This window comes from Augochlora pura, chromosome 9 (genome assembly GCF_028453695.1).
Source record: "Augochlora pura isolate Apur16 chromosome 9, APUR_v2.2.1, whole genome shotgun sequence".
NCBI lineage: Eukaryota > Metazoa > Arthropoda > Insecta > Hymenoptera > Halictidae > Augochlora > Augochlora pura.
The window spans coordinates 12,320,657-12,345,248 of record NC_135780.1 but is presented as its reverse complement, the minus strand read 5'-3'; the positions used below and the strand labels follow the sequence as shown (position 1 = coordinate 12,345,248).

At 49.2% G+C, this 24,592-nt stretch overlaps 3 protein-coding genes and 1 long non-coding RNA gene across 16 annotated transcripts in view; 2 read left to right on the top strand and 2 right to left on the bottom strand.

The window, feature by feature from the left end:
* Eag (potassium voltage-gated channel protein ether a go-go) overlaps positions 1 to 13,542 on the bottom strand; it is an 82,644-nt gene extending 69,102 nt beyond the window's left edge. For 5 of the 6 annotated variants that reach the window (XR_013494868.1, XM_078191246.1, XM_078191248.1 and 2 more), the window contains exon 1: positions 12,896 to 13,542. The gene's annotated coding sequence lies outside the window, so the exon portion shown is untranslated. The remainder of the gene's footprint in view (positions 1 to 12,895) is intronic. The other variant, XM_078191247.1, reaches the window with a different exon arrangement.
* On the top strand, positions 7,581 to 14,670 carry LOC144475390 (uncharacterized). Its single transcript, XR_013494869.1, has 6 exons — positions 7,581 to 7,631; positions 7,815 to 7,977; positions 9,203 to 9,362; positions 9,471 to 9,918; positions 13,875 to 14,087; positions 14,213 to 14,670. It is a non-coding gene; the product is annotated as an uncharacterized LOC144475390 (long non-coding RNA).
* Positions 14,671 to 19,352: 4,682 nt separating this feature from the next.
* On the bottom strand, positions 19,353 to 20,927 carry Grx5 (Glutaredoxin 5). Its single transcript, XM_078190240.1, has 3 exons — positions 20,731 to 20,927; positions 19,704 to 19,845; positions 19,353 to 19,638 (listed from the first exon to the last, which is right to left on the bottom strand). The coding sequence occupies exons 1-3, from the start codon at positions 20,803 to 20,805 to the stop codon at positions 19,451 to 19,453; spliced, it is 405 nt and encodes a 134-aa protein (XP_078046366.1). The 5' UTR covers positions 20,806 to 20,927; the 3' UTR covers positions 19,353 to 19,450.
* Positions 20,928 to 22,676: 1,749 nt separating this feature from the next.
* LOC144475172 (uncharacterized) overlaps positions 22,677 to 24,592 on the top strand; it is a 91,763-nt gene continuing 89,847 nt past the window's right edge. For 6 of the 8 annotated variants that reach the window (XM_078190783.1, XM_078190781.1, XM_078190782.1 and 3 more), the window contains exons 1-4: positions 22,677 to 23,020; positions 23,577 to 23,834; positions 23,934 to 24,163; positions 24,245 to 24,469. The gene's annotated coding sequence lies outside the window, so the exon portion shown is untranslated. The remainder of the gene's footprint in view (positions 23,021 to 23,576; positions 23,835 to 23,933; positions 24,164 to 24,244; positions 24,470 to 24,592) is intronic. The other 2 variants (XM_078190778.1, XM_078190784.1) reach the window with 2 other exon arrangements.

The window sequence follows — 24,592 nt, the reverse complement described above, 5'->3', positions numbered from 1 at the left end:
TCGAATTCTCGTCTCGGGATGAATCGTTTCCACGATGGAGATGATTCATCTCGAATGAATAACAACGACAATAGCCCTGTCGGATCGAGGTGCATGCTGGGATTACCTTCGAGAGTAACCGGTAGCTCGAAACATTAATATTCGATAGGATCCGGTGGAAGGATCGGAGCAACTTGATGCATTCGAGAGGAAGATCCTCGGTCGGGCTAGGTTTAGGGAGGATTGCGACTTGGCCGAACCGTACAGGAGATTGCCGTTCCTTCTTGCCGTGGCAACCTTCGTCGGACTGTAGCTCGTTTCGCCGATACCTTTTGTTTTGTCAGGCATTGTGCTAGCCCGAGATTACTATCGCGATGGCGTCGGCGGTGGCGGCGTCGTTCTCCCGTGCCGTTTCGAAAATTGCTCCCGGTAATAACTTTTGCGCGTCACTGCGTCTCGCCGCCCCTGATTTCCGTTCCTCGAGATCCAGCCCCGAATTTCAACACCACTGACGAGCCAGCCAAATGAAAACTCGACCACCGAAGATACTGTGAACGGGACCAATCAAACTACCAACACGACGAAATCCACAAGGAAACTATTATCACGTTCAGTGCTACATCGATCACCTACAGCTGACACTAATTTTGATCTAACTTTGGAAACACATTCTGCGCTGCCAACGCTTATCTACGATCTCGGCCCTGTTAATCGGCAATTCGCTTTCCCTAAATATAAATCGTTAATTTCCAGCACAACGTTGAATCTTCATCGAAAGAAGAGCAAGATGAGCCAGTCGACAATGCATGAAACCAGCTTTCCACGCATTATCGTCCACCTAATCGCTCAACTCCCGTACCTATGCAATCGTAAGTACAATCGAGATCGTCGAGTGACTTGAAACACCGCCGCAAACGGTGTCAATTATAGGCGAGAATTACAAGCTCGCCTGCGTATGCTTCCCGCAGCTCTGTTCATCAAGGGTTCGCGTACTTTCCAGGGTGAATCGAGCTCTCGCGAGCGTTTTCACGGTCCGCTGGCTACCTCGAGCATGAAACGCTTCGGAACGGATGGGGTAAGAGGGATTCGTGGATCCATTAACAATGGTAGACGATAAAGGAATGAATACAGTTGCCTGGAACGCCACCGGCGAAATGCAAGCCGGGATCGATCCGAATTAACCCTCGACCTGTGAATCGGGCTTCCTAAGATCCCAACATTTCTCGAAGACGACCGGTGTCCGCAACAAGCAACATTTCGTCGACGTTAGGTTTGACGTTATAAATTGGAGCTTTATGTTGATATCAAGCTTCCGAGCCGGTTGCAAAATCGTAGGCTAAATCAAGATGATCGGTTCATTCAATATTGGCTCTCCGACATTAATATAGTTTGAAGAAGACGTCACCGTTGTATGCAGATTGATCGCTGAATCGTAATCCCAAGATAATGGTGGAGGAAGAGGATCGTTCCTTTCAAGAATCGGTTGACTGTGTCTACGATCTTCAGGCGAAGTATATGGAACGCAGAAAAAGACGGAGGCTTAAAACCAGACTGATTTTTATATCAGTATTGGATCAATAAGGTACTGTACCGAAAACCATATGAAATGAATACCATTGTATGGCTGATATTTATTCATTTATTTATGTATACTTTACTTAATTATTTTAACTAATGCGTTTGCAAATCCCGTCACGATTAACTACAAAACGGTTTCACAGGTATAACGAAAGGAATGCCGGCATAATATGGATTTGCATTTCGATGGAAGCGTCCAAAAACAAATAGATCAGGCTAGATTGAAAATCGCATCGGTTAAGGGCTAAACCGAGCAGATAAGATGGGTCTGTGAGCGAGACCGGCCTTGATCTGCAAGTAAAATGAAAGCGAGACGAAATTGGGACGACTCACGAGGACCGGAAGTCCTCGGCGAAGGGCGTCCCGGTCGATCGTGAAATTCCGTGCGATTTCCCGATCGCGGCGAAGGTCGTATAGGCGGTTCACTCAAGGATCCGACTCGAACGAGGATAAACTTGTTGTGCCTGGGCGTCCCGAAATTTTTAGATCAAGGATTCGGCCGTTCGGCGCGCGTATAGACCTCGCCGCGAGGTTCCTTTGTCGATTAGCGTGTCATCGATAGAACAATAAGACCGTGAAGAGCTAATATATTCGGATTCAAAGGTATTTCGCGAACATAGGCCTCTCGAGGCCGCACTTTCATCGGTGTTCGACGGTTCTGCCGGAATTGGCACGCGAGCGGGACAAGCGACGGATCGAGAACAACGAAATCGCAGACCGGATTTAGAAGAATTCTAATGGCGAACGAAGGTCGCTACGAAAACGGAAAAGTAGTTCGCGGCGCGATCGATCAGAGGTTCCCCGAGCTAAACACCGAACTCCGTGTTGCTGGACGTATCGCAACACGCCCACGGTATTCCCTCGATCCGAGACACGTTCCTGCTTTTAGATCTCCGGCCTTATTCCCGAAGGAAAAATTTCAGGCATCGATACAGACGAGAACGAGACGAAGGAAACGAGAGCAAAATCAGCACCTCCGTATGGGAATCCTATAACATACCGATGTCTGGGGCCGCATCGAAAGAACCTCGAACGACGAAGAATTCCGAACATCCAGCTGTAGATTATCGGTTTTCAAACGTTTTGTAGAACGCTTCTACGAAACTCCCGGGAACACTCGAGGCCTTCAAAGAGCCTCCGAGACCTTCGAAGAGCCTCCGAGACCTTATCGCTGTGAAAGAACTTCTAGGGATCCTCGAATGTCCTGCGTACCATTGAGAATTTCCGGAAGGCTTCCAAGGTCACTGCAAAGATCCCTCAGTATCCTCAGCGAACTCGGTAAACACGTTCGAAAGCCTAAATGGACCAGCGATGTTTTTGGAGGTCGAGGAGGTCCAAGGTTGTCGATGGACTTCGTAGATTCCGAAGGAAGGCTTAAGATTCTTGGAGAGCTTCCAAGGATCCTTGGAGAACGTTCAGAGGATCTAGGAGGCTTTCAAGGTCCTCGTAGAACGGATTCGTAGTTCGAAACTGTCGAGGAGCTTCGAAGAGTGCTCAGACCTCTAATGGATCCTCGAGTTCTTTGGAAGACTTTCGGGATCTCGCAGGACCTCCGAGTCACTCGGAGAATCGTTGAGATTCTACCAGAACTGGAGACATTCGAAAAATAGCAGACCTGTGAGATCGACTCCTCCGTCGAATCGATGAGGCTCGCCAGGGGATGAAAGTTGCGGCTGATCGGCCAGATCTCGATCCGATCGGGAAACGCGAGAAAAAGGGAGCAAAGACCGTGTCGGGAAAGAGGTCACCCGGATTTCGAGCGATCCGCTCGCCAGAAAGCAAGCCGTATCTCAAGGTAGCCCATCATTTTTCGTGGGAGGAGTTTTTGGCACGGCTGTCGGGATTCGCTTACCCTTTTTCTCCTTCCCCCGTTGATCGATCGGCTCCAGGACCACGCTTTTACCTAGCACGGACACCGGTCGCCTTGCCGAACATCGAACAAACACGTAATCGAGCTCTCTAGTGGCTTTCAACACCGGCAGCGTGGATTCGTCTTCCTCCCCGGGCCGTTTCGAATACACGCCGAACCGACCGAATAACTCGAACGATAAACACACCTTCGAGATTCCCGTTGGCTTCGGATCGAGATAACAAATTCGTCCGCTCCATTCGCAAAGCATACCTCCGCTGGTGTATCCGACGGGTGCATACTTATTTTCGGGTAGACTCCGATGCGGAATCTTCGTGAAACGCAAAGATACGTTTTACTCCAAGCGCAAATAGGTGAACAGATGTAGGTTGCTCTCCAGAAAATTTACAGGAGACTTTAAAATGATTTAGTGCGCGTTGCGGCGAATCTGCAACTATTTGGTATACAGTGGTTCGCAACTCTTTTACAAATGCACATATGTTATTTAGTATTTGTTTGCTAAAAAAGTGAGACGCAAAACTAACATGTTTGTGAAATTTTTCAGATCGTTGACGTGGCAGTCGTAGTCAGAACGAAGAATTTACAAAGACACGTTGCTTAAAGTGCAAACAGTTGAACAGACGAGCGTTACGTTACAAAAGTCTTGCAAGAGTCGTGAGAACGATTCAGTATGCATCGAAAGGAACGTGCGGCCATCGTCTAGACAATGGTTCGAATCCCTTGAGCTCCCGAACAAGTGCACGCTTTTTCAGGAAGATCGAAAAGTGTTAACGTGGAATCTTCGCGACGTGTGCTGGGAGACACGCCGCCCGAAATGCAAATAGCCGCCGAGCAGATGTTGCAGAAAATTTCGAGCGAGCGTAGAGCCATCTTCTAGACAGTTCGAATAAGATTGTCGTACCGGGAACGAGTAAGGAGTCGCGACAAAGAGGCTTGTCGGGCACAGGTGCGCGGCACGATAAAGAATCGCGTGGCTCGAGTAGGCAGCCCACGGAGCGAGCCCACGGAGTCAGCCCACATAGATTGGCCGGGCGATATTCACGAGCGGGCGCGCTCATTGTGCTCGAACGGGACACTAATATCGTTGAACAGACGGTATCCGACGGCGACGTCCTAGGAACCTCCCCCTCGAGGCGTCTACTTTCATACCTAACGAGCCGTAATGTTTCCAAAGGTATCTCCCCGGATAGCTACTCCGTACGATTATGTTTCCCCGGCGGGATTGCGAGAAACAGAACGACGAAAGTGTTACAGGGACGCGCGCGACCCTCGAACGTCCATTCTTCCAGAAAGAAATCGCTGCCGACGTGGGAACAAGGACAATGGCTCTAGCGCAACCCACCGACAAACGGAAGTGCCGGTGCAGCGTTTCCTTCCTTCCGACCAGACACGATCGAGCAGTCGAATAAATTCCGTCGAAAAGTCTCGAGTGCGAACGCGGGAATCATTGTTTGAACACTGGTGCACGGCACACTTTTTCCACCGGGGGAATAACGTTTTCCTTTGGCCATGGAGAAGTTTCCTGCACCGACCAGCAAAACTCTGTCCGACTTCGTAGTTTAAACGATTTCGTGGGATTCCGGAGTCGCGCGGCGAATGGGTCGTTGAATTCGCCTTGACATAATAAACGATTTAACGATCGACACCCTCGGCTGGAAATCGATGGTCTGTAGAGCCTGGTTTTCGAATCGCGCTACTTCGTAGCCTGTTCCGAAGTCAGTATTTTTTTTCACCAGGTCGCGGGAATCAATCGGGTCTCGGCGTTGCTTCGCTGCTGACCTAGCTTAACCGGCGCGGCGCGAACAAGGTAGCAAAGTTGAAGGCCGAACCGGTAACCTCGGTCCACTGTTGACACTGGCAGAACGCGGTTGCGACGATGCCAGTGGATGCCAGCCAGCGTTCCCGGTGTATGCTTTCGAAAGGCGCTGCGCGTGTTTCTATCGATCGATCGACCTTCCACGTTCACCGAAGGTGGGCTACCTTTTCGGCTTCACCTTGCACCTACGCTGTAGGAAGGCAAAGGGCAGCGGAGATTGATAGCTGGATAAACGGAGGGAGAGTCTGGTCGCAGCGAAACAGAGAACCGACAACGGGGGATGAGCATTCGGCGAACAGCAAATTAATTGTGGTCCAGAGGATATCGGGTGACCCTATCGTCGGAAGGTCGAGAATAAAATCGGAGAAAGATATCCACGGATCTCAGAATTCTTATCGCGGTCTGCGAAAGAAATTCTACCGGGAATTTCATCGGAAGCTTGCGAGGAATTCGCGAACCCCGTCGGTCAATGGAGTCCCGGAGCACGGTTTGACGTCATTCGCGCGTCCCTGTTTCGCGATCCAACAGCGTTCACCGACGATCCATGTCACGGGAACGCCAAGGATAGGATCAAGTTCACCGTGCACTCGCGAGTGCGAGTCAGTTTCAACGGGCAACTTCCATTTCGTAAGTTTCGAACCCTAAGTGGATTGCAAATTTTATGCGTCTATAGAATACTCCGGCATCCGACAAGGGAATGTTAAAAGTTTGACTGTTCATTAGCGGAGCAGCTTTCTACCCTGCGACCGTTCGAAATTTTGTAGGCTGATGTGCTTACTTTTTGCGACAACCCAATAAAATAAAGGATGTTCAATCAGTCATTTCAACCGGTACAGTAAATTAAAATTATATTTTTAATAACAGTTTTGCAATCCAGCAATCTCCAAAGATTCATAAAACTGAACAAATATATTGAATGAAATAAAAATTGATTTTTCAGGCTCTTGCGTTGCGGTCATCCTAACCAAAGGCGCACGGAATTTACGTATTTTCGAGGGATACCATTACAGACCACACGAAAAGATATACCGTTCTCAATGATGGCTCGACTTGGAGCATTCAAAGGGTTTTAAAGAAGCAGAGAAACGGAGTCGCGGCGGAATCGTGAAAGTCGGCCGGCTGGTTGCAAATGGAATACGAAACTTTCGGCACCGGCTAATAGGGGATGAAATATATGCTGGCGTTAATGGGTTAAGAGCGTGTTCGATTGCTCCGTTGAACCATAAAGCGCCGGAGACGATCCCAGTCGGGACGCAGCCATAAGTTCTGGAATCGCTCGACGCCGGATCGTCTCGGGGATCTCCTTTGCCAGGCCAAAGAACGAGCGCGATACCGCGGTATATATCCGGCGGAATCGAACCGGCGATGACCGACCTCTTGACCTCCATTCCTCGTTCCACGGGTTGTCGATAATTTATTCGATTCAGTTGTTAACAGGCCGGAATGGTTCCGAACGAACGGCTCGACGATTCATCGGGATTCCTTGTTAACGCATCGGATTGCATCGGAGCGGATCGGTTCGGCTCGCAAATCGAACCACGCCGATGCATGCCGGGTTCATGGCTCTGATTAATTGGATGATCTCGCCTCCTTAACCGCGTGAACCGTGCCGCGGCGTCGATCAAGTCTTCCAGCGACGCGTGAAATTACAATTGTCATACATACATAAATCGCTGCTACCTCCCTTCTTCGGATCTACCGGCGTGCCAGTATTCCACGGGAGAACGGTAGAAAGTTCTATCTAAGCTTGAAAGATGGCGAGGATCCTCGCGAACGGAACGGCGCGCGCGGCCGTTGGATTCTGTGATTCTGAATCGTTGTAAATGGCTGTTGGAAGTTGAACTTTCGGTTCGAATGTTTCCCAACGAGGAGAGGCGAGCAAGTTTGCGATAGGATCGATCAAAGTTTGTTATTATCGGACTCGGTCCCGCGAAGAATTCGCTGTGATTACCAGCCCGTTGCGATTAAATGGCGCAAATGAAGCTTTCGAGCGGAAATGTCGCGAGGAACTTCGCGACTCTACGACACAGAGGGTGTTAATTGAGATCGATGTTGCGTTTTCGAGTCGGGGGTGAGACGGAGCTGTGTAGCTGCCGTCCCCGGAGACAGTTTCTTCTCGTTGGAGAAGAGCCGGCGAGCTTCACCCTGCCGATAAATATCTAGTTCTACGAGCGGAACGGATTCGAAGGCTGCGAGCGTTCGCACGGTTTCGTTAACCCCCGTTTATAACCATTAAGGGTATGGAATAAATCGCGTATTTTCTTTTCAGATAAATCTCGGAAGATCTCATCGAGACGAAAGCTTGAGAAAATAATAGCAATAACCGGACTACGGATCTTTACGCGGCAAAAAATGAACGCAATGAATAACCTCTTTCTACTCTCCTACGTAAGTAACATTATGGGATTGCTTTTTAATCTACATATGTATATAGTATATTACATTTGGAGGTAAAATAGCATCAAATTCAGAGAGTTAATAATCTCACTACATTGAGAAAAACATCTACTCTTAAAGTCCTCCGACCTCTTTATCGATTGTTGTTTCATCAGAAATTCATGAAATTCCCAGTCCAACGACAACAATACAAAGGATAGCATCGGAGAGAGACTCTCTGTGAAGTAGCAGTTCAAAAAAAAGAGGTTCCACGAGCCCGAGGAACGGGAGGAAATTCGAGTAAAAAGTAGCCGGACAGAGCGCGCAGATCCGAGGACCACCGAATCAATTTACACACGTAATATTTCGCTTTTAGTTATTACGAGAACAAACAGCTCAGTGAATTTCGCAGTTCCCTGGCGGTTTGTCGCTGCGCCCAGGCGGACGGTTCCCGAGGAAATCAAATTACATCGCGTACGAGATTTCAACGAGCCAATTTCCATCGTTGCGCGTCCACCCTCGCAACGGATTTTCTCCGATTTTTCTCGTGAATCATCCTCTTCCCCTGCCCTCTGTCTTGATACGTTCCATCGTACCTAGTTTCGAGACGACATTGATCTCGAGCAACTTCTAGACGAGACGTTAAATTTCTTCATAATATCGGAACAATTAATACGATTATTAGTTCGTTCAGGTCTCGCGGTCGCTCGTTGAAATTTTCTTCTAACGCGCAAAGTTCGGCGGTCTATTTATAGCGGATTGTTGGCGATGAAGTGGCTTTGACGAGCGCGGTTGCGAGAGGAATCACAAGGCAGAGGGTTAAAAAGGGAGAAACGGATCGAGGAGGCGTGAGAGAGATAGAAGGAGAGTAAGACAGAGAGAGAGAGAGAAGCGGAGGCTGAGAAATAAGATCGCGAGGCAGTCGCGGCTCGCCGCTCGGTTTCGAGCGGATGAAAAGACAAGAACGAGCGAGCAAGCGAGCGGGGCCGAGTGAAAAGAAGTTGCGAGGCGAGATCGAGAACGGAGGCTGGGATCGTTGCGGGAAAAAATGGCGGCCGTGGGAGGAAGGAAGGGGTTAGACAAAGAGGAGACGGGGAGACAAAGGCCCCCTGTGCCCCCCCGTAGTCCTCCCGAGCAACTCCGCCGGGATAAAGGCGAGCAAGGGGTGAACGAGGCCGGTCGGAAAAACGAGCAACAGATCCGGCTGGTCGCCAGCGATCGCTCTTGCGCTCTTCGACTCTCTCACGCGCTCTCTCCGGCTCGAACACCGCGAAATTCTATTTGGGCCACGGGCTAACGGAGCGCATATACGGTTCTCGATTTCCCACGAGAGGTCAGGCGAATTCATAACCCAATCTATTCGCGGCCCAACCAAAGAGTCGACCAATCCGCCGGAACGACCGATCGGGAGGGCGCTCGTTATTATTTCGAGTAGACGCCGCCGAGGCGAGCCCGAAAAAATCCCTCGCAGCTCCCACGCCGAACCTAACCGACCGAGAGAACTCCGGAAACCACTCTACGGTCCGTCCATTCGCTCGATTATTACACCCTCCGCTGACAAATTCTTTTTGCTTCCCCTCTAGCCACCAGAACGATCTTTGCCTTCTCGGAACGAAAATATTGCAAAAATACAAGGACTGTATTTTATCATAGGGGTGGACACAGACACAATGATTGGAGAAGAGCTGAGATCAGACAAACTAGAAATGTGTCGAATATTTCCGACATACGTATACATTTATGGTACGTACATTAAAATAGCATATTACTTTATTCTGAAAAATGTAGCATAGAATATAAATCTCAATGTTTTGATGGATTAATTAAATATGCTAAGTACGCGTGAAATAGGAGGAATGTAGACGAGCCAGAGAAAAGCCAGGAGAAGAGCTTGGAAAGCCGGAAAACAAACAGAAATGAAGTTATACTAAATAATCGTCCCGTGGTGTCATATGGTCAGTATGTCTGTCAACGAAGTTTCTGTTCGTCGAAATAATCCATGAAGATGAGAGCTTGCATAGAGAGCCTGTCCAGCAATCACAAAGGGATCGAGCAGATTGCTCGATAAATATTTAACGTCGGCGGGGGTCTGACTTTCCCCCCGTCCTGCGTTGCAACTTTGATGAGCGCCACGTTTATCACCGATGAATCTATGCTCGATGAGAATTGAGGATACCGGAGAGGTCCAGCGGAATCTTGGATTTATTTCGGTCGGTGTTGAATTGTTATTATCATGCTAAGTGGTCGACAAAGAGGACGATTTCGACAACGTTTCGTCGGATGATCATCTGCCCTTCGGGTACACAGAGAAAAAGACAGAGAAAGAGAGAGAGAGGAGGAGAGACAGGAAAAGAGGGAGTGGATGGGGTGAGGCCGGGGGAGGCTGTAATCGGTGGTTTCTTTCTGTCTTGACGCGAGTCCTGGACCTGTGCCAGGTTCACAGGTCGCCGCGTTTGCAAACTCTTGGTACACGGCTGGCTGACGACGCGTTATCTATGCATTTCCGATACGGGACCGCGCTTTGCCACCCCCTGTCGCCCCTCTCTCGGTTTACCTTCAATTTAAGGGGCCCGCGGACGCAGAATTTACAGCGGGACGAGTTGTTACCGCCCGCAATTATCCGCGTTCGCTGCTCTCCGTTTTTACCCTCCGTTCGAATTCCTTTTTGAGAGTCCATCGTCGAAGAGCCATAACTTCGTTTCCGATCAACTCGAAGCTAATACTTTCACTCTAGCGCCGTTTCCATCGAAAGTTATACGGTATCCGACTGGCAAGAAATTAGAGTAGCGAGCATCATCAACAAAATTGTTAGTTTAGAAATAATTAAGATGGATTACTTTAATTTTTTCAAAGGACATTAATCGGTTCGGAAGTGACGAATTTTGTCTCCAATGCTCATGTGCCCGACACTCTGTCTACCCATGTCGGAGAGAAAAAAAGAATGATCTTTGTTGCGCAATTCGAGCAGCAAATCAAACAGTAGAGACCGACAATGCAACGCGTTGAAATAATAAAACGGAAGCGCCAGCACGGACAAATTCTAGAGGGCCGGAGGCGAACTTGTGGAGTGTGTGTGTCTTGTCGCGCGGATTAGGAGTAGAAAAATATCGTCGAAACAACATTGGTCCGCGACGGAAGAGTTTGGGGTACGCTGACGCAACTGTTTTCACGCGACTCGTTAAGCGTGTCGACCTCGATCCGATCGCGTAAGCCTTTCGCGATTATCTTAACCGGGAAGCCCTAATAAATCTAACCTCCCCGGCCGTCTCTCTCCTCGGAGAAAGGCTCGTGATTCACGCCCCTGAACGACACACGGCGGAGGTGATGGGATCAAGTTCAATACGTGTACACGAAAGCGAGCATCGCAAGTCAGAAATAATACGCCGATTACGCTTCGGGTTCGCTTCCAAGGGGTGCTCCGTACACAGAGACCGCGGACGCCTACGAGAATTCCCTCTACCATAGAATTAAACCCGCTTTCTCTGTCGAATCACGTACCACATAGAATTCCCCGGAATCGATGCGATTCGGTTAACAAAACCGAAATCCGACTGTAGAAGTGCTAATCGAATCAGCTCCGCTCGAATCTAAAGTACGATCGACGCGTCGACACGGCGTTTCCAGTTTCTGTTCGCTTAAAGCACAGGGAGGTTCGACGTATCTCCGGCGGATGCAAATTCCATGGTGACTGCACCGATATCTGACCATTGACAAAAACCGTCTCGAGTTACGTAAATCGTGCAACAAACGTTCCAGACGGTCATTGTGAAAGTGACCCAGATTCGCGAGGAGACATCGCATCGCAAGAATCTCTCTCCGTTGAAAGCTGCCGAACCGTACGTGAATTGGTTAAATAGAAGGGAACGTGGATCCGAAACACGACGGGCAACAAATGTTTTAAAGCGATCGCAGGTGGCTAGCGGAATTTCCTGAATGAAACAACGCGGCGGTACTGCCACGTCCGTGTTATTTTTACCTGGGGCACGACCAAGTTCCCCACAACCACACCGCGGATGTTTATGCGAGCTACGATCTCTGGACGGCGCGAAGATCTTTGTCTTTCCCGACCGCGCAACGAGAATAAAACAGGATTGGCGGAACTTCAAACGTAAACGTCACTGGAGAATCGTGCGCCGTGGAGGAGCGAAACTTTTATCGCGTTCTACGAAGCACTGGCAAACAGACCTAACCCTCCGGACCGACTCGAAGCAGCATAGGGTTGCGTTCCCAACTAGCGTTTCGCTAACTTTGGGAATACCGTTGGCCCGATATCTCGAGGATCGAAAGCCTCGACGTCGAGGGGTGCGTGTTCGTCGACAGGGAAACGCGAGGAAACGCGAGTCGTCGACTCCCGTCGCGGCTCTCGGAGGCTCCGATACGCCTCCTTGACCCTCTCTGACCCAAATATTTCCCGTTTGCTATGGCCACGGTATCGCAAGGATCGTCGCGAACTCGTATAAACGCCTCTGGCTCGGTTTTCCGGGCGTACGCGGCCTCCTCGAAGGGATTCACCTGTTCTCGGTGAAGCGTTCGCTGAAACCGAGCCCCACCTCCCCTTCTCTCTCTTTCTCTCTCTCTCTCTCGTTCTCTCTCACTCTATCTCTCTCTCTCTTTCTCCTTCGTCAACCCTCTACCCTCTGCCCTCTGTCGCACCCCCACCCCACGCCAACCGCGGAGGACACGCGTGGAACTCTCGCTGAGTACAGCAGCACTCACCACCAATGGCGTAGAACACTCGGAGGACCGAGTTTTTCGAATATCTCCCGTGTCACCAGGTGCACCCGGATCGCTCGATCTCTCGCGATCGACAGAATTATGACAGGCGACACCGCCTCCTCGCCGATTGATCCACAAGCGTTCCACTTTTCCGTCTTTTCCGAGAACATCCCTCTAAACGAAGCGAAGCCTCCGGCCTGTCCGACGGCCAGCGGAGGCACTTCGCTGTTTCAATCGCCGGGCATTCCTCGAGGAGTCAGCTCGAAGTCGATCGATCGATCAGCTTTGCCCTGATTCCGAGAGATCGGGATCTTGAGGTGTCCGGCCGTCGATCACACACGGGTCCGACAAACAGTCGGAGGAGGAGGGGAGCGAGAGAGATAGCGGGTCGACGAGAGATAGAACCAGAGTGGAAAAGACAGAGAGAGATAGAGAGAGTAAGAGAGAGAGAGAGAGAGTCCGGTGGCGCACCACGCGACCGCAACGATCATCCAGAGGCCGCGCGGATGAGTCCTCGGGCCGCCACGTAAAAATGGGACGAGCCCGCCTTAGGATCGTACCGATTAGCAGTTCCGTGCGGTGTTGGGCCCGGCGTTGGATCCCGTGTTGGGTCCGGTCTCGGCTATCTCGCTGGTCGCAGCTGGATGGCGGTTTTGTCCATCGCGTTTCTGGATCGTATCGCCGCGAGGATCGATCGTGGTCGGGTGCACACGCGCTGACCGGTTGCGGGTACGCGTCCGGGATACGTTGTCGCGGCTGTCACGACGATCACCGATTACCGAGGAGCGATCGTTTAGGTTTCGGGGGTTGATCCAGCAACGGTCCGCACCTTGCTTTTCGCTGGCCCTTTCTCCTTCACGCACTCAGCCACCCCTGCGTGTGTTCGGTTCTCCTCGCGTGCACCTTTTGTGGTGTCTGTCCGTCCGTCTGTCTCTCTGTGTCGACGAGGGGGTGTTAATGTGTTCTGTGCGTGTTGCGGTGTGTGTGTGTGTATGTGTGTATTTAAGTGTGTGTAAATGTGTGCGATGATGCGTGCGATTTTGTGAATGTGAGCATGAACGCGACAGTGATTACGTGTGTGTAAGTGTACGTGTGTGTTGTGGCGTGTTGTGTGGTGTGGTGTGTGTGTGTGTGTGTGGTGAGAGGGAGAGAAAGAGAGCGCGTACTCGCGTAGACGGATTCCGAAACCCAGCCGTGCGGCAGGCTGACCGAGTGGCGACTGAGACTCACCCTCCGTGGCGGCGCTGACTACCCCCGAACAGCCAGTCCCCTAACGTTCTCTCCCCACCAAACCGAGCGCACCCTCCTCTCTTCTAACCTCTACCCCCCTTTTGCGTGACTTCGTCTCTGAATTTCTTCGGATTTCTACACGCTTCTCTCTCGCCGCGGTGAAAGAGGGTGGTTCGAGCGAAACTTTTTCGCCTCTCCTCCTTCTCTCTTTTTCCCCACTATCTCTCTCTCTCTCCCTCTATCTCTCTTTATCTCACTCTGTCTTGTTCTCGCTCTTTCTCACTCACCGTCTCTCTATTTCACCAACAGGGGGTTTCCACGCCTGATTGATCCGAGATAGTTCGCGGAGCGTGAACGGGGCCGACCTTACCGCAGATGTTGCCCTGGTCATGGGCGCCATGGAGCGAGGATCCCCCGCTGGAAGACGGCTCGAACTCATTTCCAGCCAGACATTCGGCACCTGCTCCGGTCGCGCTGCACAATCTTTTACGACACCTGCAGAAACTTTCCGTCTTACGAGAGGTGGGGGCGAACGATAAGGGGCGACCGTTTACGCGCTCGATTTGTTCCGCCGAAACGGCGACATCCGAGGTCGCTAAAACAAATTCCGCCGTCACGGTTTTTACGATAATAACTTGTCTTTTTAGGATTTACGACGGTGTCCGCGGCCCGACGAATAAGAAACAGCACAGCCATCGTTGGAATAAATGTCGCCCGCGTGGGAAAGAAGACGCATGGATCTCTCCGTATTCAATTCGGCCTCGAATATCATGCAGATACATCTACCATTACCGATGTGGGTGTGCGCTGGTCACGGAGTCCGTCGACGGGACTCGGAGAACATTGTTTCTGTTGAAACTTGGCCCCCAGTTCGACGATTTTCGTCTCGGAAGTTGAGATATTGAGCCGTCGTAAGGGGATGGGGTCGCGAAGGGTCCAAGAAACAAGGATAACCCAGTTGCTCTTTGATTTTTCCGGTTGATCGGACGCACGGGGTGGTGGAAGATCGTCTTGGAGGGTGGTTCGCCAGTAGAATATAGCGGCGGGTCGGAGGCGGAGGGCGGTTCGACGTCTCCGGCGGTTTATTAGGTTAATGGAGACACAACGCGGCTACGTGAGTCGACACGCGGCGTCTCGCCGCGGATTCTGCGGGGGTGCGGGCGAGGTCGGGGGCGAGGGGAGGACGCCGGGCGGAGGCGCGAACCCCTCTCCAGGAGCGTCTCATTATCCGCGGAACGTGTTTACCGTTTTAACGAACGACGCTTTAATTACTCGGCTGAGTGCATAAAGACGCGGCCCGCGCCATTGTACCGCCCTCAAAGCCGTCCTCGAGCAGCGGAATCAAAAGCGGCGAGTTTCGGACTGTAATAGCCCGCGAAACCAGCCTGGATCTTATCGCTTGATACGCGGCGAGATAGGGCTCCGCAAACGGGCCGGTGAAACGCGGCTAACACGCCAATACATTCGGAGCTGTCCCATTCGATCGAACCAAAACCTGGAAACTCGCCGTTGGCTTCGACCGCTGCTCTATCGCTTCGACTTTATTGCCGCGCTTACCGTTCGCCTGCGTCCGATGCATAATTGCGGCTCGCGCGTATCGAAGACGCGCGCACGGCTAATCGCGTCTCTAAAGTTGAGATTCGTTCCACGATGTTATTGAAACAATAGAGTATCGGCAAGGGGCCGGAGTGACGGGGGGGTGGCCGAGCACTCGCAAGCGTACGCGTGACGTCGCGTCCCGAGGCCACGTGACGCCAGTGGCGTCGCCGGTATCGCGGCCAAAGAAAGTACGCAGAGAGGAAGAGACAACGTTTCCGTCCGGATGGCAACGATCGCGTTTCGATCGCGCGAAAGGGGATGCCGCGCGGAACGGTTGCCTCGGGCCGACGCGCGGGGTGGGTTCGGGCGGTCGCGGCGTTCTCTGAATAAAGGAGGGAAGCGCGCGAGAGGACGAAAACGCGAGAAGAACACGGGGAAGAGAGGGAGAGAAGCGAGAAGACGCCGAGGGGGCTGGCTCGATCGAAGTTGTCGAAGGGAGGGCGCCACCTCGCCGGCCACCCCATTTCCATCGGATTCTCGCGGACCGCGTACTTATCGCCCCTATCATTACCGTGGGTGGTTTGTCATTCCGCTTAATCAAACGCGGCAGAATCCGCGGCGGACTTTCGGCTCTCTCTCACTCTCTCTTTCTCTCTCTCTGGATTTGGAACGGAATCCGAGGCGCGTCGCCCACAGAATTATTCAATTCCAAAAATGGAACTCCCTCGGGATTTCTCTTTCCGACTGCGAGACTCGGAAGTTCTCGGTCTCAGAGTTTGTTAGAGATCCGCGGACATCCGCAGAAGTTCGGAAGGGGATTTTGCGAGGCTTTCCAACTGGATTTCGAAACGGTTCTCTTTCTATCCGTTCGCTTGTCAGCCGAGTCGCGTCGTTTCTCTCGGCTAACTCGCCGAGATTATAATATTTATGTAAGAGTTAGATGCGAGAAACTACTCGTCAGCGGCGAATGAATAATGTATTCTGCAATTAACGTTTCAACAGAATCTGACGAACCAATGAACTCGAAAACGCGCTTTCCTACCCTCCCCGTGCCACGCGTACCGCATTTATAATCGAAGTACAGCTAAACGTAAAAAACACGTTTCGATACGTTGCTGAAACGCATACGCTCTGGATACTAATCGCGAGAACAATCGATTACTTCGAGCTCGGACTTCCAGAACGAAACTGTGGCAGAAGGCGAGGGGAAATTTAAATTGATTGCTAAACGGGGGTATCAGCCGCGAGTGTTTTCGTCCGTTCTCGGTTTAGCGATCGCGTATTTAAAAATCCATTTGGCGGGGAGCCAGTCGATGCTCGGAAATCGCGCGTAATTAATCCCAGCCCTTTTACCAGAACGAAAGGAAGCTTCTCCACCGCCGCGATTCGGGATCAACGCCGATGTATCATAAAATCTTTACGACTTGGGGGAGATCGGCGACTCGGCAAGAACCGTAGCGGAAGGAAATAGACGAAACGCGTCGTCCAATAATAATTTCGACTTAAACAAATGTTTACGATGCGCCGGTTCTGTTAGCAAACGACGCGGACGAGGGTGGTAACGTGAAAGCACTCTGGAAGTAATTCATAAAAATCTTTTATCCAAATGATCGCGGAGAACTGCATCGTCGTCTCTGAAATACTCCTCTTCAGCACGTACACTGGCTGAATCCAGTCGTTGTTTCCATTGTGCAATACAGCGCCGTAGTTTCTCGTTTGAAATGCACTTTAGCACCCTCGCCGCTTCTCGTTGTATCGTCTTTGTATCCCCGAAATGCTGTTGCCGCGCGTTGACTCCGAGAAACGGAAAGAAATCGCTTTGTACTCTGGTGAAAAATGGCGACCACCCTGGCGAGACCAGGAGCAGCGTGCCCGCGAAAGTCGACCTAATCCGGCGCAGCGATAGACGAGGCTATCGCCCGCAAGTTTCAATCGAAGAAATAGCCGCAGCGTCGCTGTCGCAAGAGAAAAAGAGCTCCACGAACATTTCGTCCACACCTCTCGTGCATCGGTGACCGCGCGCTTTGGAACGAGCATCAGCGTGTCGCGCCATTGCGCAAAGTCTGCGGGGGTGGCCGCTCCGTTAAGGTTGCCGTTGACGTCGCCGTTGACGTTGCCTGTCGGCCGGAACGTGATCATCTCCGGAGGGCAGAAACGCCGGAATAAAGAGCATCGGGAAAAGAGAGGAGGCAAAACCGAGTAGAATCGAGGCGAGGAAAAAAGAATGCGCGGTTCGCTAACGAGGCACGTCGACGACGCTACTTCTCGACGGCGTACCATGCCCGTACGAAGAAGCATTGGTATTCGCGGCACGGCCTAACATCGTGTTACTTCAGTTTTTCCGCGGAGATGGTTGCACGCGCGCGAGCACACCGGAGACTTGGTCTCGTCATTTGGTATGCCATTAATTAATTTGGTGCTCGAGAGCCAGCCAGACGCGGCTCGCAATTAGTGTCGGGGAATCAAAATGGCACGTGTGCGAGCCAGATGCTCCCCCGCAAATAGCGCCGCCGACCTGGAATTGCGGGGAACGCGCTCGACCAAAAAATCTCCACCGTTTATCTCACGATCGATCTCCCGCCCCCTTTATCTCCGTTCGAAAACGTATCACGAGAAGCTGTTTTACGGAAAGCTGGACAACGCCGAGGGGAAAAAAAAAACAGAAACGAGAGTAAGTCGCGGCGGGCACGCACGCGATTTAGCGATTTACAGGTTCGCGTTCAAGGACGAATCAACGCGCAACGCGAGGATAAAAATGGAATTGTAAGACACGGGATTGTAAAGGAACGCTCGCGGCCAAGTCGAAAAGTTCTTCGAGCGGCAGTGGGTTCTTTCGAAATCGGAAATTAATCGCTGATGACTTTTCTCAACTTCGACAATTTTAAAGTTGTTTGAAGTCAAAGGGTAACATTTTGGAATGAACCAAAAGACGTCGAAGAAACAGAAAAAGAAATTTCTATTGGACTCATTTTTGGTATAATCGATTAATATAATTTTGATTTTCCATAAAAATCCACGGTCTATTTATCAGCAATAATTGTCACGTATTTTAATATCCGAATGATCGAGTTACTCGTTTGCAGCTTAGTCATCGTCCTGAAAGGACCATGAATATTTTCAGGCAAACCCCGAACACCGTGAACGCGTTATCCAGCTCGTTCCTCCCCTATCGCCACTGTGCCGCTTGTTCACCCCTGCCGGCAGTAATCGCTCGTTCTCGCAGCCATAAATTCAAAGTCGGCCGGTTGTAACCGGAGAGGGGCCAAGAACTCCGTGAACGCAATGCGGAAGAACACGATGCACGTTATACTCACGCATGCACATGCACGCAGACCTCTCTCTGGCCGTGACGTGACCCGCTCGGCCTTGAACCAATTTTTCCACCCTCCGCCCTGCGCATTTTCCCTCGCGATCCGCGGTTCGCGACAAACCGGAAACCGGTAGTAAATCCTCGCTGCGTACCACCGCCGGATAATGTTATGACTCCGACACCACCCTCTGCGTCCAGTTGCCGAGAGTTGAGGCGGCACCGGTCGATTTTTCATCCGGCCGTGAAATCTAACTACCCCTATACTCTAACCCGTCGCGGGGGAAAGGCCGATATTAAACCGCCTGATGTTGGCTCGGCGATGACCTACACGGTTTAATGTCCTACCGAGACATTTTAGCTGCTGGCCGAGCCCCACAAAACGCCGTCGTAACGCGGCCCAGGTGCGTTAATCACTTTCATTTAATTAACCCTCAACTGCCTGGCCGGAGTCTCTGTGAAAATTTTAACCCTCGCCTGGCAAATTCAGGGTCTATACCCGTTCATGTATACTATGATTTCCACAACGTAAGATACAATAATAACCCATTAATTTGCCTCATTATATACCAAATGACGAGACGATGTTACAACGTAGACGAGATAATCGAGTCAGGTCTATTAAAATCGCCTGGGCCACTTAGGTAATTAAGGGTTGATAAACCGGCCTCGCTGGGCGAGGTTTATTATTAGATATTTATACGTCCCATGGGATTTTTGACTGTCCAAGAGGATGCGGTAGGATTTCGTCGAAAAAGTAGGTGAAATACGCCGCGGTCGGAAGCAAAAAGGTATTACAGATTGTATTTTCATGTTCGTGCCATCCAGATTGTCAATCCTTTCCGTGCCGTTGAACACGAGCTCCTGACAGACCGTGGCCCTATATTCTCACGAAACAGAAAAGCAAAAGCATACGAGGAGTTTCGAACAAATCGTCTAAAGAATTTTAAGAATGATTTATTGTAACAAAACTGAAGCAACCACGAATAGACGATTTATTTACAGACGTTATAAACATACTAGTTTCTTAACGGAACGTTTAGTCTTTAAGCTTCTTGTCTTTGGCCTCCTCCTTTTGCAGAAGAGCGCTCGTGATGCCAACCTTTTTCAGCTCCTCCACTAATTCGCCGTTTCTGTGCATTTCCATTAGTATATCGCATCCTCCTACAAACTCGCCGTTTATAAACACTTGCGGTATCGTGGGCCAATTCGAAAAGTCTTTCACGCCTGTACACAGATGGAAAAAATCGATGTAATGAATGTTTCCTTCGAAATTATGCTATTACCATTACCTTGCCGAAGATCTTCGTCTTTGAGAACATCGTGCGCGTCGTACTTGACATCGTGCATCCTCAATATCTGAACAACCGCGTTGCTGAAGCCGCATCTGGGCTCCTCCGGAATCCCTTTCATGAATACGACCACCTTGTTTTGCTACAAACGAACAATAAAGTTACTTACAAAATTTCAAACAAGATATTAAGAAGATCCACCTGTATTCATGTCATATGAAAAAAATTTATTCATTATTGAACATGAAGAGAATTGAAAACGACGCCATTTGTATGAAAATAGCGCCTCTTGCGACGACTTGTGGAAGCTCGGTTCAGGGTCCGTACAGCGCCAATTAGTAAATGGCAAAACGCTGAAACTATTAACCAAATGTTACCGACGATGTAAATTACACCCACGATACTAGCGCTTCTTACGATGGAACCTCGAAGCTCCAATCAGAGCTCCGTGCAGCGCCGATTAGACTAGTGGCAAAACACTGTAACCGGTAGACAAAATTATCGAAACATAGTTGATTATTTGTAGCAGTTCGAGCGTTTTACCATTGGACTTAATTTTGTAGCTATTAATTGACGACTTGTCAAGGTTATTATAGAATAATAAGATAAGGATATTTCTGTTCCTTCAGAATATTCTCTGATAAAAAAGAACGGAACATAGAAGAATAACCGCACTATACTCCTAACATTTTCTCTATCATTACTTCGACCAAAGGAAGACAATTTTAAGTCTTGTTGAAATTATTTGCTTCCTCTCCATAGAACAATCTATCAATTAATCTATTAATTCATTCTACGATTTAATGTCAGACCTTTCTGAAATGAACCATGTCAACACTGCACCATCTAATGGCTCTACTTATTCTTCAACATGTTAAGATTGTTCGTATCTGTACAGACCATAATCGAAGCCAACTACGCCAAAGAATTCGAAACAAACAGTATATCGAAACTTAAAATAGACGATGTGCAACGATATTATGCTAAATTTAATTCATATTATTCGAAGAAAGACAAATCAACGTACCTTGACGAGGTTACCAATTTGATCAAGTTTCGTGGCGAAGTTTCTGATTCCATTGTAAAATCTAAATGGAATCATCTCTCTGGAAGCGTCGTAACCGCGATTAACAAACGAAACTTTGATTTATTAACAAGAAAATACACTAGGTGCGAGAGGTTATCCGATCAACACACTAACCGTTGCAGACCGTGCAAAATACTTTAGCCACCTAGCAGCCGCGTGATCGTTAAACATTTCTCTTGAAACCTTCCAACCTACCGTTGTTAATTAGGATTTCCCTTTACCGACGGCGCAGCAGTTCTCAAAAAGGAAAAGGCCATCTTTTATTCGTATAAATTGTCGCCAGGTGGCGATGGTTGTTCCGTCTGTGGGGCGAGCATAGTGATTAGCTCTAGATACGCCACCTGGAGGTCGATAGCTAAAGACAAGTGCTTCCTAGGGACGAGCAGTTCTCATCGAGATTGATACATCGGAATTTAAGAGAGACGCATTTTTCGGATTTATCCTGAATTTAGCTGCGTACAACAATGCGGCGATTACACAGAGTCCAATCAGTTTATTGTTACCATTAGGTCGTCATTCGTCGACCCTCAGAGTTACGAAAATACAATACCCGGAAAAATTTTAATTTCCCCACGTATCCGAGACGACGCTGAAAATAACCTGTGCCTTAACAGAGGGGAACGAATGGTATCGAACTGCGTCCGTTAATGATCTTGTAATATGCATTATCCTAATCATTTTGTTTCGTTTACGTCCCCATGTTTTCGAGGAACAATTTTCACGGAAAGTCTATCGATCTGAATTCGATGCTTCTGTACCCGACGAAGCTGCTCTCGAAGAAGCATCGCCAAAATTTTTCTCGACCGCCAACACTTGCACCATTTAATTTCGATTTTCATTGAAACGTTGAACACACACACACGCCTTACGTAAGTGTTGTACATCGCAGTTACGTAATATGTTATTATTTTGACTTTTATCGAATCATCCTTACGCAATTGAACATGTTACATTTCATTCTCGTTCACGAGAGAATTCGAACTGTATCGCTATCTTGACACTAAACGTACCGGCATTTTACATACACCTGTTCTAAGGGTAAGAAATGGTATAAAGAAATTCTTAAATAAGTAAATTTTGAAAGAGGTCACTCGACCCGACTCTTGGTACATTTAGTGGGAAGATGGATCGGGTTATGGTGGGAGATAAATAACAACTTTTAACGCGGGAGACGAGCACGATAGTTCGATGAAATAGCATTTCTCCAGGCCACTTCAAATTCGATCTACCCGTATTAACGTTCGTGGCCTACTTACTACGCAGGCTACGTGTAACATAAGTCTCGAGTATGATACTTTTCAGATAAACTACGAATGTGTTCGCTTTAAACGCTTCGTCGGTGAAACAGGATAATAATGAGACTGCTCATTGCTTCGTTTTAGCTCGCGAAGTCGGTGCACGTAAGGTAGATTCTACGAATCAATGAATTCCGCATAAACAAAGATATAACGTGTCTTCCCAAAAAGTTCTTTACATCGATTTATCCTTTTACGCAGCACGATTACGCGAATATCCATAAATACTATAAACTTATCTTATCGAGTTCGATACGTTATCGGCCGAAGAGAAATCATGCCGAAAAATGCGTTAGGGACCGATGTTGAATAATTTTGCGACCAACTTTCAACCTTTGAAATAACATTTCGGAAAATATTCATTTGGTAAAATCATTTTGAACGTTTCGTTCCAGCAGTGGAATTTATTCAATTCCTTAATATTTAACGATATGATTTTCGATCGGGTTCTAGAGGCCCTAATAAATAGGTTAGCTCTATATCCAAGTTAATTGTTGTTTGCGCCGTATAGCGTTAGTGTCGTCCCGTCTCGTGTTCTATTCGCCGGGGGTTCATAACCGTGTCGGACTTCTTTTCAGGTTCTTAAATACTGAATGACGCGCGCCACGAGGTTTTTCCGGCTGGTATCTGCTCGGGAGTTTAGTCTGGCCGAGTGCATTTTTCCCATGACGTAACGGTGAAAAATTGTTACGGGGAAAACTCGTTAACCGATGCCGCACGTCCGCAGCACGTGGATGTCCTTTCCGAACCCATGACGTCACGGCGAAATCATGGTCACAGCGCCGATCACCATGGAAACTCGCTCCTACTCGTGAACCTACGCGAGAACGCCCACGAGACTTTAAAGTTCGTCCGGTGTGCGCGTCGCGGCGCACAGCTTCACGGACCAAGTCCTTGCGATAGGTCACGGATGAAAGCCACGAAAATAGCAACAGGTTAAATGTTGAAAAAATACATTTCGACCGAACCATCTCGCCGCACCCGAGCCCGAAATTCGGCCAAAAGTTACGCGTCGCGTTCTTTCGTTCCGCGGCGTCTTCTTTAACCCTAGAACGACCCTCTTCCATTTTTCGGAGTGACATCAAGGGGTTGCGAGCGACTCGAGATAAAATCTTAATAACTAAAGTATTATTTATTATTTTCCAAATATAAAATATGAAGTACTGCACGAGTTAGGAAAACAAGGAAAACCTCAGCGTTTCAGTATTTATTTACGCGTTCGCAAACAAGTTAAAAATATTACGAGGTCGCCGGAAAAAACCACGGGGGCGTTCTAGGGTCAATGTGAATAGATACGTAGAATCTCTGAAAGGGTTTTGAAAAGTCTCGATGAATTTCTCGCGACCAACGAACGGAAAGACGGCCTTCCGACGGGCGTATACATTTTTTGCCGTTGCGTAAGCTCGCCAGGCTCACTTATTGTCCACGGTTACACGGTTGCGTTATAAGATTACGTGATGCAATCAAGTTCAAAGAAATAATGTTTCTCAGGTCTTACCACCATTCCACTGGCATCGCGTGACGTCTACAATGTAGAATAAACAGCTCAGCTAAAAATGACATAGCACTGGAATACCAACGAATACATATTCGCTTCGAGTAACACGGCGTCGTGCACACCGCCTCGAGACAACTGGAGCACTGGCTTTTCAAGGACAAATATGGACGTCTATATTATATAGATTCCAGGAGTCGGACAAAAAATTATATTTAAAAGACAATGGACCGAGTGTAGTCGGTGCACGGTCGGTAAGATAAAGCAACAAAGTTACATCGAAGCGATACGATACATGCGACGACTGCGCGTAATCTTGTAAGACGACCTTGAGTTCTGTTCTTTCTTCGTAGGAACTACGTCTGTGCAACGACGACGCGGGCAAGAAGTGGCTCGTACGAGCCACGAGTTTAATAAACAGGAAGGCTGACGGGGACCGTTAAGGGGTCGGTCGCAGAGGGAATAAGGGACAAGCCGGAAAGGGACGTTAGTGGGATCTCAATGTTCGGGGCTGCGATTGTTGCACTATTTTACGTGGCTCGCTTTAACGTGACCATACCGTGACGACGGGTTTCACTTTGCCGTAATGTTGCCCGCCGCTGCCAGTTAATGCATTTTCACTCGTGGGATGGTGACGCTAAATGATACGGTTTCCTGTTCACAGGAAACTCGAAACTCCCGCAGCGACCAGGTAGCCGAAACTCTGCTGCGCGACTTTATTGGATACCTGAAAATATTAGCCGGCGCAAATATTTTACCGACGCCATTCAACCGGAATTTTTCCCGCAAATGGACGTTAGATCGACAACCTGCGCGCGCTCTTTTTTCTTGGAAAGAAAGCGTACACGTTGGGCAGATATACTCTGGAGTCCTTCACGTCCAAACGACGGTAATTAGACTTAAAATTACTGTTTACATAATTAGAGAAATTGTACAGCGAGTGGACGTGATTCGAGCATAGCGGTTAGAAATCCGTGTCAGCAATAGGAATACGGTTTAGGGTAGAAGGTAA

Coding starts and splice junctions, on each gene's coding strand:
- Grx5 (XM_078190240.1), bottom strand. CDS start 20,805: ATGATTCCATTTAGATTTTACAATGGAATCAGAAACTTCGCCACGAAA. Junction 19,846..20,730: donor AAATTGGTAACCTCGTCAAG/GTACGTTGATTT, acceptor GTTCGTTTGTAG/CAAAACAAGGTGGTCGTATT. Junction 19,639..19,703: donor AGACGAAGATCTTCGGCAAG/GTAATGGTAATA, acceptor ATCTGTGTACAG/GCGTGAAAGACTTTTCGAAT.